Genomic DNA, 16,793 nt, shown 5'->3' with positions numbered 1-16,793 from the left:
CCCAACCCTTAGATTTTTTTCACATATCTCAAAGGGGGACAAGCTTCCATCCTACTTCATACCAAGGACTCTTTAGTCTACAACCTCAACCTAAGGAGGCTAGGAGAGATGACCAAGTACAACTCGGTTGTTCAAAGAGAAATAAAAAATTTTCTTTCAAAAAACATAGGCTCTCAACACTTAAAACCTATAGAGCTTGAGATACTGGTGTATTTGATACATTCTAACTGAAGTCTTAATGAGATTGAGAATGCAAATTAGACTAAATAATGATTAAAAATCAATTAATACTCTAATCAGTTCGTATTGTCAAGCAGAAAAAATAATCTAAAAAATCGTGATAATATAAGCATAATATGAATAGAGCTTTCACTCACCTTTGTAAATAAGTGAATGTCACCTGGTGAAAGATACATTTTCATACTGCAACTATTGCTCTGATTTCTGAATACTAACATGTATGTTACACATCCCAACCAAAACCCTACAAATAACCGAGACCCAAGAAATAGTCAAGACACGGGATCTTAAAACTAACCAAATAAAAAAAATATTTTCTCAATTTATTTAGAAACAAAAATATATATATATATATATATTAATTATATTCTTATCCATCAATGAAAATTAGTATTGTGCACTGAGTATAATAATAGTAATTATTTGTTCCGTCGTTGCAAAAGCTAAATAATTTTGCAATATATCTCTAAAATAAAAAACGAAAGATTTCAGGATAGAATTATGTTCAATTTATAAGAGGGTGTTTGCAAAAACTCTTCTACCTTCCATGTAAATCTAACATTTTTCTCTGCCAAGCTTAGTTTAGAACTAGAAAAATGGGAATTGAAACTAGAAAACAAACACACGCCAAATGTAAATGTAGATACAAAATTTTGGGGTTTATTTTCAGAATAAAAACAAACAGAAATCGAGCACATTTGCATCAATGTTAAATTATATTTGTATTCATCTAAATAGTATATTTTGATATAATGTTATAAGTTAAAAATTTGGGGAGAGTTGGTTGGAATTTATGGTAAGTAAGGAAAAGGAAATCACACAAAATATCAATACTGTCCTTTCAAGGGAAAAAAAGAATTCGGGGGCTCAGTTCCATTTCACAGCCAGAGAGAATAACTTAGAGCACCTCTTTCAAGCATTTTTATATCCTTTTTTTAAATAGTTCCCACATAATTTCATTCATTATTTCAAATTATGTATGTCTTTGTGAAGAAACAAAACAAAATCTTTTGGAGTTCTCGTAATCAACTCTCTTTTTATTGTTATCTATATATTTGATATTCTCAAACATTTATTCTCGTCTATTATCTTTTATTCCCATTTATTACTTCAATTTTAATGTTAATTTCAAAAATAACAATAATTAAAAAATTATTCATAATTAAATTTTTATAATAATTGAAAACAGAATTTTCATATTTAAATATATCATAAAAAATTATAATATTTATATAAAAATAAAACATTTACCATGTGCTAATTACAAACCACTAAACGTTCATTTGAGACCCACAACCCGCACCCGTAGATAAAGCAAGAAGAAGAAAAAAACCACTTTCTTTACATTTCTTAAGTAATATAAAGAAATAAATAATAAAATTATAGGAAAAGTTTATTTATTTATACTATTTTATTTATTACTGCTTGAATATTGTAAGAAAACACAATATAAAGAAATTAAAACTGGTAAGTGAGTTTATTAAATTTTATTATAATTCCTTATTGTAGTTCTTAAAAAGTCATTTCTTTAAAAATTTAAATTTAAATTTAACATAAACAATAAATTTATTTATTTATAACTATATATCTATGTCTATGACAGTATAAAGGAATTACTTATTTTCCTATGTACACATCTTACTTTTAAACATAACTTTGATACAATTAAAACCTATTAATATCACAAAAATTTGATAGATTAAAATCACACAGTTGAAGTAAAGACCCATTCATACAATTGAAAACCTGAGAAAGTGCAATGAAGTCAAAACTTGCATTTTAGTTCCCATTTAAAAATAATTTTCCCATAACTTCTGTTCACCTATTTCCCTCCATGATTTTAATATCCAAATTTTAATATTTTTACAATTTTAAACCAATCCTAAATATGTATGTTTACTTCTTTCAATCTTTTGTAATTAATTAAAGTATTTCTTAATTGCTCCTTAAATAAACATGCTAGCTAGCTATATAGGGTTCCATTAGACTAAAAAGAACTAAAATATAGAGCAAAAATTAAGGATAGAAACAAAAAGGCAAATTATATGAAGCCAGCAAAATAAAATTGTAAAAAAAAGAATGAGACTAGATTGACATGAAAAATATCAAAAGTTAGAATTTAATCAAAACATTTGATTAACTATTAATTAAAGTATTTTATATTTCAATTGGTCAATTGGGTTATCATATATTACGATTTTAGTTTTTTCATTAATGGAAATCCACTAACATAACATAACATTGATATAATGAGAACATGAAAGCTTAAAATTGTACATTTGGAATACTTGAAATTTTTTAATAATACAAGTATGATACACAGTACCAACTTGTAATTAAGATAAAATTGAAATTTTCATTTTTTAAAAATTACTTTTCCATAATTTTAACCCTTCTATTTGTCCCATAATTTTAGTCCCTAGATTTTGGAATTTTTAAAAAAGGGTCCATAAGTAGATTTTTTTTTCAATTTTTGCTTTTCAATTTGTTAAAAAAATCTTAAATAACTATGTTGGCATAGGGTTACATAAGACTTAAAAAAAGGTATACCAAATTTTTGAGGATTGGAATTAAAATACATTTTTTTTCTAAAATCAATCAACTGCAAAAAAAAAAAAAAAAAAGACTCAAATCATGTACCAAACTTGGCCAATTATGATTTAGTCTATTTAATGGTGTACAAAATATATTAATCATCACTTTTTGCTAGCTTTTAACTTAACAGGGCATAAATGTTTTTAAGCCACTCAATTTGACATAATTATTTTTAGGTTTTCAAAAAATAATTAAAAATTAGCCCATAAAAAACACAACTAATTTTAATCCTTAAAAAACCAACAAAATATAAATTTCTAAAAAATTTACATATTCACTCATGGAACCAATTTCACTTATAAAAAAAATTAACATATGGCATACCTTATTTTAGAATAGATTAACTATCACATGTGTACATTAATGATGTGTCATTCATTTACTACATAAACAAAAATATTAATACAATGGGTACAGTAAGACCAATACCATTTTTTTAAAACTAATCTTTGCTAATTATTTTTAAGAACTCAAACAATAATTTTTTTTAAATAACTAATTTATAAAAAAAATAACTAAAAATTAATTATAAGAAGGTTAGTTACTAAAAATATATTTAAATATTAAATTCAAATTCCAAATGGTTAAATATAATGACTTAAAAAATATTGAATATTTGATTATTTAAATAAAAAGTTAATATAAAAAAAATTATATTAAATTATTCAATATTTTATTATTAAAAAAATCATATAAATAGAAAAATCAATTATATCAATTGTCCAGGTCTCAATTTAAAATAATAATCATCTTTCTATAAACCATTTTATTTTCCTTCTTTGTCTTCTCTCTAGATTTCTAATTACAACCTTCATTATATTAAGGGAGGGAGACCACCTATGTACTTTTGTGAGTGAATAGAGCAAAGTTTAAGTTCCAATTTTTATTTACATATGGTTTTTGTTGTTCTAGGATTAGTATTTTCTAAATCAATATCCTAGTCATGTATTCAAATCATTTATCAAACTCTCTTGTGCATGTTAAGTTATTCTTACTCTCTCTAAGAATTGGAGTTCTTTATGAGTGTTCATCTTTCTAATGAGGTAAGGAAAACTAATTTTATCTTTCAATAGAGCTGCAGGCTAGAGGATCTAAACATGAATGTCATAAGTTTTTTTATATTTATCTTGCATAGTTGTTTTGTTGAGTGAAATAAATGTTATTTGATGAAAATTGTTTAAAGTTTAAACAATTAGATAAGTGATTAACTGTTTAGTTTGATTGTGAGATTTGTTTCAAAGTTTGAGTATCATATATAATTGTAAAATTGTGATTTAAATGAGATATATTTGTGTGTGTATATATACACACATATCAAGACTATATATATATAGGCTATTTTTTAGTTGTTGGGATATTCTATGCCTTAAATCCACTAAACACTAACTCTGTGCTCAAACGGATTAAGAAGGGTGTTCTCTACCTCAAATCCGCGCTCAAGCGGATTGAGATACAATTTTTTATGAGCTATTTACCTCAAATCTACTCAATGTGTCCACATTCAATATTAATATGTACATTTATTATGAATTCATCTATATGAAAATATTTTGATTCTATTGATGTATTGAAATCACGAATACTAATAAGTGATGAATACTACTAAGTGATGAGAGTAAGAAGAGATTTGTGATATATATTTAATGTGAATGTAAATATATTAACTTCTACATAGAAGTAGAGTGTCACAAAATTGAAAACAAGAGTAATTTCTTAATGTTAAGTAAAGAGCAAATTCAAATTCAAATGCTTTTCTTAATCCGTAAATCCTATGAAGGAGTGACAATCCCAATTACAATCAATTTTTTTAATAAAAGTTATAAAAAAAAATCAATCGTGACTACAATAATTTTTTTATAAATACTGCCGGTACTAGGTCATAGATAAAAATAAATAAATAAAGAATTAGCAGCATAAAAAAATTACACCAATAGCACACAAAAACTAAACTCAAAAGAATAAGTAAATGCTGTTTATTTCTACCATTTCTACTGGTAATACAACAAATTTTTAGACAAACAAAGGTAAGTTTAAAAGGAATCGAAACCTAATGATATGTTCACATAAAAATAATAACAATGAGATAGTTATTCATATGATCAATAAAGAATGCAATTTCTTTCAATTCCAGATTTAAACTCTTCTTCCTTTCAAACCATGACAGCACATATGAACAAGACAAATACATTGCTCTGAAAACAAGAGTATAGTTTAAACACCTACTCACCTGGATAAACAAAAAGAGCATTGAAGATAATCACATCAATCTGAGAAGTGGTCTTTCAGACGCGACTGAGATAATGCCGTTCAAATGATGAAAAAGCTGCAATGATGAAAAAGCTGCAGTAGTGAAAAGACGGAGATGAAAGGGCAAGGAAGAGGAATGGTTACTGTTTATTCGCAATCATAACTTTTTCCAATTCAGAGTATAAATAGGGACCGTAACGGTTCAGTACCCGGTTAAAAGTATTTACATTTAGGTTAAACTGGGTATATGATTTTTTTTTTAATTTTTATATTTAAATAGAGCAATAAAATAGTCATATTAGTTTCAAAAATTATTTTCAGTTATTTATATTTCAAAAATATGATTTTATTTTTTCAAAACATTAAATTTACAAGGCTAAAGCAACAATTGAAAAATTATTTTAGTTCTCTACGGCCTAGGAACTAAAATAAAAAATACCAAAAATAATTATTTTTAAATTTAACTGATAAATTTATACAGTATTTCTCGAAATAAAAATACAATTAAACTTTTTATATATAGGGATTAATGAAATTATAAATTTAGTTAGTGTTTTATTTTTTAAAATATAAATACAATTAAAATTCATAAATAACTGAAATTATATCAATCAACTATCAAGTGGTCAATTTTTCTATTTTTTGATTCATAAAATAATTAATTACATTGATTATAATTTGTGTTGTTTTAATTATTTGAGCATTCAATAAAATAATACAGGTAAATATATATATATATATATATATATATAATTATATGTTTTCAAGTAATTTTAAATTTAAAAAATATGTTGAAATCAACGCAACATTAAAAACATATCATTGATCAGTTAATCAAATATCATTCAATTGATTATCAATTATGTAATACTTCAAAAATCAAATATATTTTTAAATAAAATATCTAATACTTCGAAAATTAGTATTTATTCTATGTTATAAATTGGCAGGAAGAGTATGTCAGAGAGATAGAATGTGGTGCGAGGTTACAAAATATATCATAAGTGTGTAGTTATTTTTTTTATGGATATAACAATTTATTTTTACTATTCTTTTAGTTAATTTTACTTAATAACATTTTTTTTATTTGTTTTGGTTAACATTTACTGTAAGTTTTACATATTAATGGAATTATTAAGATTAGTTATTCAACTAAAATATTATTTTTATAAATATAATTAAAAATAAAATAATAAAACATGTACAAAAATATTTTAATTAATTATTAAATTAAAAGTCTTCTATATTAATTACTATAAATGCTTCAAATTAAGACACTAATAATCAATATACTAATTAATATTTTTTAAATTGTTTGAAATCGAGACAAATTATTGTTCCTTACTTCCACACTCAAAACTTATTTTTTAATCAAAATTATCTAGACAATTAAAAATATTTTTTCACAAATTTTGTTTAAACTTATTTTTTAATTAAATTATCTAGACAATTAAAAATATTTTTTTCACAAATTTTGTTTAGTATAATACTTTATTTTATGAATAAAATCACATATATGAAATTATATGATCAAATAGTTTATTTTTTAAAGTATTAAATACAAAACTCATTGTTAAAACAATACTTATCTTCATTTTAATTGTGTTCTAAATTATATAAATTAAGACATTATATGATGGTGAGAAGCTGAGAGAAAATTATTACATTGCTAGAACACAATATCAGTGTACAATTTTGTACAATCAATTCTCCTTGACTGGGGTTTATAGACATGAAGCATTTAGAATTGGTTAAATATTAGTCTCTAATAAGTAATGTTTAATATGAGTAGTCTTAAAAGGTGTTTATTTGTTGCTTTCTATTTTATGTAGGTTTGTACTTACATTAACCTATAATGTATAATGTATGAAAATTGTTAAAATAGAGTTTGTTCAATTTGAAATGAATATGATAACATTATATGTTGATTCTGATATCATTTTGTGTAATTGTTATGTTTTTTCTATTATAATTGTATTTGATACATGAACATAGTATATTATAGGTCACTGAAAGTATATTATGGTTCTTCAAGTGATTTGAAAAAATGGTTTTCTGACTAGCTTACAAAATTGGCAAGTCACACAATTTCTCAACTTGTTTTCAATTATTTGGATACCTTTGTATGAGTCTTTGTGCCATAAATCAACATTAATGGTTGTGCTTAAAAATTTTATTTGCTCCTCCTCCATTAGATTTAGAGAATAACTTTTAGATCTCATTTTCATTTTGAACACATCTTGCCTTTTATGTCTTTGATCAAACAATTCAATTAAGACTTTGAAACATTTTTCCACAAACTGTGCTCTAAGCAAATTTTGGTCAATGTCATCAGAGATATATTTCAAACTTGTCAAGCTCTCTAAAAGGTTTCTCATCCTTGTTTATATGTTTTGTGTAGTCACTATCTATTAACCACGAGTCCTCAGAAGTGTTGGTTGTAGTAAGACATGCTACAATAAAGAGTTGTTCATCTTCTTTCTTCTCTAAGGTCACATTTTCCTTTTTATTTATTTATACATGCAAATTTGTTTTACATGTTCCAAATCACTGTATTTTTTACACTTCACATCTGACCTCCACTAACATTTTTCATTTGCATGATTTATCTTTGCAATGTGAACAAAGAGGAATGTTCTCACCTAACTAATTGTTGGAGTTTTCTTTCCTTTTGTTCTTTCATTTATTCTTCTTTTTAGTTTTTATCACTTTTAAAATTTTGTTCTTTTACATGAAAAGCACATTGTACATTATTCTATTGTTTCATTGTTTTTTTTTTCTTCTCTTGAGCCTATAAATTATTTATCATTTCTTCTAAGATGATAGCTAATAGGTCCGCTTCCACTATTTTACTAGTAACAAAAAAAAATTTAACAATTTTTTTCATCAAGAAAGGGTTTCTCGAAAAGTTGCAATTATTTCTTATACCTGTTGGTTATTCAAATTTTATTATTATTAATTCTGATTTTATTACCCTTAAACTATCTTAGTGTTATATTGCATTAATGGTTAGTTTACAAGTTTGTTACTATTCCTATTTTATAGCTTTCAATAATTCTAATTTTATTATTATTATATATATATATATATATATGATTGAGTAAATCAAAATGAATTAGATCAGTTTTGCAATTTTGTGTAATTACGTTTAATCAGTTGCTACAACCTTTTGCCTTCTCTTATTTCCTTCAATTGGTTCCTACAACTGGTATCAAGAGCTAGTCTGTTATCATGAACCCTACCCAATTATCAGTCTCTATTTGATGGAAACCACAGAGACTGTTGATGTCTATATAAACAAAGTTCTTGCCTTGACAAATCAGATGAAGAGCAATGGTGAAACACATTCAGAACAGGCAAAGGTGGAAAAGATTTTGAGGTCTTTAACTCCCAGATTTGAACATGTTGTTGCCGCAATTGAAGAGACCAATGACATTTCAAAAATGACAGTAAGGTTATTGTCTGGTTCTCTACGAGCGCATGAGCAGCGGATGAATGACAATAAGATTGAAAAACCAATTGAACAGGTTTTACAAGCACAAGTCTCAATTGGTAGCTCCTATCAAGAACATGGTAGCTATTTCAGCAAAGGTCGTGGTGGCCAACATCATGGAGGCGCTTGGCGCGGGGAACGTGGTCGCGGAGGACGAGGAGGCATTTATAATAAATCAAATGTTGAGTGTTATAATTGTCATAAACGATAATCATGCTGCCAATTGTGCTCAAGAAGAAAGTAATCACGAACAAGATGAAGAGGATCATGCAGTACTAATGGCAGCCACATCAAATGAAACTCCAAACAATCAGACTTGGTATTTGGATACAGGTTGCACAAATCACATGTGTGGTAAGAAGGAGTTGTTTGCAGATTTGGATGACTCATTTCGCACAAAAGTGAAATTCGGTGATGGCAGGTTCGTTCCGGTGACTGGAAAAGGGCGAATTCTTATTACATTGAAGAATGGTGATCACAGGTACATCTATGATGTTTTCTATGTACCTGATATGAAAAGTAATTTGTTGAGTATGGGGCAGCTGGCCGAGAAGGGTTATGTGATGCACATAGTTGAAAATAAATTATCAATTTTTGATAAAAAAGGTAGTTTGATTCTTAAATCCTTTTTATCAAAAAACCGCATGTTCCCAGTAGATATTCATATGGGTGATTTCAAGTGCTTGAATGCAATAGTTAATAATGAATCGTGGTTATGGCATTTACGCTTTGGACACTTAAATTTTTAGAGTTTGGAAAATCTTTCCAAAAGAAATTTAGTGAATAGTTTACCCCATATTCATCACTCTGATCAATTGTGTGAGGCTTGCATTCTTGGCGTGCAAAATTTCCTTTAGAGCTTGTTCATACAGATGTTTGTGGCCCGATGAACATATCATCAGTTGGAGGTAATAAGTATTTTTTAACCTTTATTGATGATTTTTCAAGGAAAACCTAGATTTATGTATTGAAGAGCAAGGATGAGGTATTCCATTGCTTTAAAATATTTAAAGCATTTGTTGAAAGAGAGAGTGACAGACAAATTAAGATGGTGCGTAGTGATGGAGGAGGAGAGTACAAGTCTAATGAATTCAAGAGGCACTGTGAAGAACTTGGGTTGCAACATAACATAATTTGTCCCTACACACCTCAACACAACGGAGTTGCTGAGAGAAAGAATAGAACAATCATGGACATGGCGAGGAGCATGCTTAAAGCGAAAGGTATGCCAGATTATTTTTGGGCTCAAGCCGTAACATGTGCGGTATATTTGATAAACAGAACACCCACTCGGAGCGGAATCAAGCCCAATGTGCAACACTTGAAAGTATTTGGGTCCATTACTTATGCCCATGTCCCTAAGACAGCAAGATCAAAGTTGGATGATAAGGCAGTGAAGACCATTTTCATTGGTTATAAAGAAGGTGATTATTAGTCGTGATGTTACATTTGCCGAAGATGAGGAATGGCAATGGAATGCAACAACTGAAATGGATTCGAAAAAACGATATATTTACGTTTTGAACGATGATGTGGAAGATGGAGTGAAGCACCTACAGTTCAACCTGAAGCTGTAGTTCAACCTGAAGTTGCAACTCCAATTGCAACTATGATGGAGCGACCAAGAAGGCAGCAGCGACAACCTGTACATCTTCAAGATTGCGAAGTAAATCTTGATGATGAAGTTGATGACAATGGAAATTTGGTTCACTTTGCTTTTCTTGCAGAATCAGAGCCTGTGAGACTTGTCGATGCCATTCAACACCCAAAATGGCAAAAGGATATGAATGAAGAATTGATGGCGATTGAGAAAAATAATATCATAAGTCAAATTGGGAAGGTTGTTCCAAATCAGAATTAAGGGAGGATGTTGGTTATTCAGATTTTATTATTATTAATTATGATTTTATTACCCTTAAACTATTTTACTGTTATATTGCATTAATGGTTAGTTTACAAGTTTGTTAGTATTCCTATTTTATAACTTTCAGTAATTGTAATTTTATTATTATTATTATTATTATTATTATTATTATATATATATATATATATATATATATATATATATATGATTGAGTAAATCAAAATGAATTAGATTAGTTTTGCAAATTTTGTGCAATTACGTTTAATCAGTTGCTACAACCTTTTGCCTTATCTTATTTTCTTCCATTAGTTCCTACAATACCCATGAGCTGATCAACATAACTTTTAATTATTTTTTTCTCCTTTATGCTTTATGCTATTTGAATGCTTATAGTTATTTCACAACAAGAATATTCTTTATTAAGATAATCCCAAATCTATTTGACAAATTTGAAATTCATAATTCTTGTAAAAATATATTTTTGTATAGAAGAAAAAAATGATACATTTTTGTCTTTTTCTTTTTTTTTTCATCTCCTGTGATACTTTATTTGAGTCACGGTTAGATTTTCACAAGCTACTCGAGTTTTCACTACCTCCCAAAGATTTAGTGTTTCAAGATGACTAATCATTCTTACAGCCTATAACTCATATTCCTCAACATAAAAAATTGGCTTAGAACTTACAATGTAGGTATCTCCCTTAATTCGTGTTTCTCCTAACTTGTGCATCCCTAACAAATAAAGGGTTTTGATACCAATAAATTATACCTTCTTGTTGTGAGTAACCTTTAACTAGTAACTTAACTTTGTTTATGACAATCTTACATTGCTTGTATAGCTTGTTATGAAACACTCATCTTGCACCTGATAGATCTATTTTGGGTTATTATATGTCATACATATTTGATTACATAGTTTTTTCCAACTTTCATCATCTCGCATTTTATTGACGTTTTTTTTGTGGCTCTATCTCAAAGGTCATATTTGATTCAACTTTTCTTACTCATTCATTGAGATTTTATATAGTTATACTTTGATCTATTATTAGCATTGAAGTCCATACAATCGATTATGATATATTTATAGTGTCTTGTGAGTGGTCCATATAAATTATTTTCTTCCTCTCTATATCTTAAAAGTCATAACAAAAATAATCATTTATTTTGTTGTAATAATTCCTTATTAAATTTATGCAATCCTTACATAAATAATTTATTCAATTGTAGACATTTTAGAATTATAGATTTCATAGATTTGAAAAGTTTCATAATATTCAGTAAACTTCTTTTATTATTTTGGAATTAGACTTTTCTAATTTTTATTCTTATTTAATGTTGAGAATAAAATATTAATTTCGATAATGATGAAAATAAAATGTTAGATTTTCTAACTCAATCTTACTCCACACAACCCAAATTGAATTGTTTCACTATTATTAAAAAACAAAGTTGCATACATACTTCATATACACTACACTATGAAACTCATTCAAGAATGTACGCTAGTTGAAACCCTATAAAAAAGAACAACACACAAGTGTATACATCTACTAAGTAACACCACAAAACTCCAAGTGCTACAAAAGATTTGAAAAAAAAGTAGTAAAAAATATGATCTTTATTGTGACTTTGATTCAAAAGTAGAAAAAAAAGAGAAAAGAGAAGTATGCAAGTTTATCAAGTCACATTTTCAATTCAAAAGCTAAAATTATACTCAGTAATCAATCAATCACTATGAACTTTGGAGCAATCTTGAAAAGTATATTTCAAAGTAAGAAATATATATATATATATATATATATATATATATTTTAAACTATTATTACTGAAAGTTAAGTGAAAATTTACTTATATGTTTCAAAAACTAAATTTTAAGAATAAATTTATTTTAGTTGTCAGATAATGCAAGGCTCTCAATTGATATACTTTTTTATAAAAAAAAAAATCAAAATCTTAATATATACAAGTAAGCAAGTCTTGAATATCTTTTACCAAAAAGTATGGTTGCTTTTGTAAATATACATTAAAAAATAGCAAACAATAAAAAACTAAAATACAATCAAGCATTAATTTAACAATTGAAAAATAAAAATGCCACATTAAAAAAAAAAATCATTTTAAATTTTAATCACAGTTCGTATTTTCAAGAATAAATAATTATTAAAATTGGATATCAAATGGTTGAAAATTATTTTATATAGAAATGTTTTTATATCAAATTCGTTGAGATGGTATAATAAGTTTAATCAACATTTGAGATATTGAATTTTTTTTTTATAATTGTGTTACGATTTTATTTTTAAAAAAGATCTAAAATATATATATATATATTTTTTTTATTTGATTCTTAAAGAATATGAAACTATACATATATCGGAAAAAAACAAAAAATAATTAAAATTAGTTAAATTTTGATTGCAAAATAATTTCATGAAAAAGTTTTAGCTAAAAATTGAATAGTGTAAAAATGATGCATTTTGAAGAAGCTTCCTATTCAACCTAATTTTACAATTAATGATTATTAAAAATTTGTTTTTTCCGTTTCCTCTTCCCAGCACACGAAAGAAGACACACCTGTATTGTGATGTAATCCAGTAAGTTTGACAAACAAAGTAACCTTCGCGTGTGTCTGAAATGGCAGCCACACGCGAATGAGCCTAAGATATATAAGAACCAGCCACGAGTGAGAGAGATAGAAAGAGTTTTGCATTGCGAAGGGTGTGTGTGGTAGTGTGACCACCGAACCACCGTAGCAGCTATCATCCTCGCCGTCAAGTTCCGTCCAAGCTTCCAAAATCATGTCCCAGGTTGCAGGATACCAGCTGCTGGAAATCAATGTGATGTCGGCGCAAGATCTGCCCCGGGTCTCCAAACCAGTTCGGGCCTACGCCGTGGGCTGGCTCCACCCAGACCGCAAACTCACCACCCAAGTTGACCAAGAGGGTCACACCAACCCCACGTGGAACGAGAAGTTCGTGTTCCGCGTTGACGACCAATTCCTCGATTCCGATGACGCAGTCATAACGATAGAAATCTACACTCAGGCATGGCTCAGCCCAGTCCTCATCGGCACCGTCGGCATCCTCGTCTCAGACCTCCTCCCCACCAACAGGAAACCAAAGCTCCGCTTCGTCGCGGTCCAGATTCGCCGCCCCTCCGGTCGGACCCAGGGGATCCTCAACATCGGTGTCACCCTCCTCGACAGCACCATGCGGAGCATGCCACTGTATTCCGACCTAAGCTCCTCCGATGGCGGTTACTATGACCCAACGGAATCTAGAAAAAACAAACACGCAGTTACCGAGGAGGACCGTGAAGAACACTCGCCTTCGGATACTACTAGTCTTCTGACGCTACAACGTTATCAGAGCGAGAAAAACGATTCCACCATCGATGATTACGCCTACCACGGGAATGCGAAACGTTACTTCTACGATGAGCAGGATTCGGAAGTGGGTGTGAGGAAAGGCGGCGTCTTCAACGGAGACTCGCTCATTTCCGACGTGGGGCCGTCGCCATCGATGGTTGCTTCGGCGATCTCGAAGGGGTTGTACCCCATGCCGCCGCCGCGTACGGCGGATAGCTCGACGATTGACGGGTGGTCGGAGAATAGCGGGACGGAAGTGATGAAGAAGAAAATGGAGAAGTGGAGGATGGAGCTTAGTCCGGCGTATGAGGATTACGACGATGAGCGGAGGAAGCTGAAGCAGACGTCGCCGCGCGAGGGACAGACGCCGAGGGGTGGCTCGAGGCGTGGCTCGAGGCGCGGCGGGCCGTCGTGCTTCGGATCGGTGTTTGGGTGTGAGATTACGATTACTTGCGCGAAGGGGAACCGCCGGAGGAAGAACGGAGATGGGATGAGTCGTCTTACGGCGGCGTCGTCGGAACTGACTTACGATGAATCGTATATTTGAGGAATTGAGAAAAGGAACTTCACTAATATTTGGGGGATGAGGAACACATATTCATTCCATAATTCACAAAGCAACAAAGTTGATGTTATAATTTTTTTGATATTATTGATATAAAACCCATAAAATACATGGTAAAGATCACACCATTACTTTTGTTTTATAAAATTCATACATAAAAAAATAATATTATGATCACAACTCTACTTTACTATTACATTATACTTATTTTTTAATTAATATATATATATATATATTATAAATAGGTTGACAACTAATTTAATAATATTGTATTAAATGAGTCAATTCATTTATGTTTTTTTAATTTCTCCTACTTTGCATAATGATCCCTGAGTAAAAAGTATGTCAATTTTTCATACTTATTAAATAATATAAATTATACAAAAAAAAATGATTAGTTTAACTTAGTAAGAAACAACTAAAATATAAAGCATTTTTTGAAAGTCTAAAAGTGGGCTAAAAAAATTGTTGAGAGAATAAAGAGACACGTGGTAAATAGGAAATCAATTTTCATAATTTATCTTTTTTTGGTAGTTGTGAAGTAGCAAGAAAAAAACTTAAAATATTTTTAAAAAGTAATATTCTACCACAAATGCATTAGACTAAAAAACATCTACTGCATATTTAGTTCATAAATACCTATATATAAAGGGATTCCCCTCTTAACTCCTCTTAATTTTTTTTTCCTATTTTATCTTTATATTAATATTTAATTTTATTATGGTCATTGTGTCATTTTTTATTTTCCTCTTAACTGCTCTTAATTTATTTTTTTATTTTATCCTTACTTAATAATTTATTGTATTAATTTATTTTGGTTATTTGGACATTTTATAATTTCAAAAATTAATAAAATAAATTTTTTATTTATTTTATTTGTTATTATTTAACTGGAGAGTGGAGAGAATGGGGAGAGTGGAGAGAGTGAAGAGATTGATTAGTTACTTTTCTGTTTTAAAGATTTTTTTCTCTATTAAATAATGTAATATTTTGTGGACCTAGCTGAAAATTTGTTACGTTACTTTTCTGATTTAAACTGATATTTTTTTTTATTAAAATTGATTTAAGAAAGAGATTTTATGATTCTCCATTACACATAACCCACATATCCTACTTTCAACTTTCTCTCTCCTATATAGGTACCTACTTCCCACTTTCTCTCTTCACTACTCTTTAACTTCTCATTTTAATGTTATTAAGAAAAATTATTTTTAAAAAATAAAAAAAATACTAAAAAAATAAAAAATCCGGATACACATGCACACGTCAGTGCCTGTGTTCCCGCTAGTTAATAATTAAAGAAGTAAAAACATAATTAATAGTAAAAAAATTAAAAAAAGAATTTCATGAGGAAATTGATTCTGTCATAAAATAAACAAAATTTCCTAAAAAAATTAATATGTTACCAGAGCAATGTTATAAAAAATAGACTCCTCAACTTTTTTTCCAGTGGGCCGCAAATTTTACATACTCTGACAAAATATGAAATAAAAACATATTTAATATGTTTTTTTCACTGATTGTAACGAAAATATCCCTTATAAATTGCGTTGGATAATCCATCACAAACAACTCGGAAATATAATATAAAATAAATTTAATTTTGTCAAACTGTTTATACATATTTTTATTAATAATATTTTATTTAATTATACAATATTAATAATTACAAATCATATCATAAAATAATTGTTATTATAAAAATACACACTCTAATATAATATACTTATACCATAAATATACTTAGTTATGATATTTTTCATTAAAATTGATTAAATATTTTGTATTTGACTAATATGAAATGAAATGATAATCTTTAACTTTTAATCTAAGTATGCTTTTATTTTTTTTTACGGTTGATTCAGTTTATAATCGTCTTAGAGGAAGTTGATAAGGGGAGGATAGGAGGTGTAAATCGTAACCTTCTGCACTCGTTATTGCTTGGAGGGTGCTGAAAAATAAGATAGTCACCAGGGTCAATTTGGGAAAGTGTGAGATCGTGTTAGATAGTCATTTGTTGTGTAGTTTCTGCAGGGTGGAGGAGGAGTCCTGTCGACATTTGTTTTTTGAGTGTAGATTTGCTTGGCTAGTTTGGAGTCATTATTTTGAATGGATTGGAGTGCAATTCGTGTTTCACAACGTATGCTCCTTTGCTGAATTTTTCCCATTTCAGACTCAGAAATGCTTCAAAAGATGTATTGGAAGCTGTTTGGATGGTAAGCGAGTTGTGGAAACATAAGAACAATGTAATTTTTAATAGGGGCGTGACTGACGTTCCAAAAATTTTTGCCTTGGTTCAATTAAATGTTTGGTCGTGAGTCACTGTCAAGTCTCATGCTACTATTTTCTTTTTTTCTAACTGATGTTTTGACTATCTGGTATTTTGTAAGAGAATGATTTGTTGATGTTTTTTTTCAGGAAT

General features: G+C 28.7%; 1 protein-coding gene across 1 annotated transcript; it reads left to right on the top strand.

Annotated features, from left to right (window-relative positions):
- The first annotated feature begins 13,039 nt into the window (after window positions 1-13,039).
- Window positions 13,040-14,516, top strand: LOC137833513 (uncharacterized). The gene has a single exon (XM_068641857.2). The coding sequence runs from the start codon at window positions 13,238-13,240 to the stop codon at window positions 14,351-14,353; it is 1,116 nt and encodes a 371-aa protein (XP_068497958.1). The 5' UTR covers window positions 13,040-13,237; the 3' UTR covers window positions 14,354-14,516.
- Window positions 14,517-16,793: the final 2,277 nt, after the last annotated feature.

This window comes from Phaseolus vulgaris, chromosome 6 (genome assembly GCF_051622355.1).
Source record: "Phaseolus vulgaris cultivar YP4 chromosome 6, ASM5162235v1, whole genome shotgun sequence".
Classification (NCBI taxonomy): Eukaryota; Viridiplantae; Streptophyta; class Magnoliopsida; order Fabales; family Fabaceae; genus Phaseolus; species Phaseolus vulgaris.
This window is presented reverse-complemented; position numbering and strand designations above follow the sequence as displayed.

Bases quoted from the DNA above. Each gene is read 5' to 3' on its own strand.
- LOC137833513 (XM_068641857.2), top strand. From the start codon at position 13,238: ATGTCCCAGGTTGCAGGATACCAGCTGCTGGAAATCAATGTGATGTCG.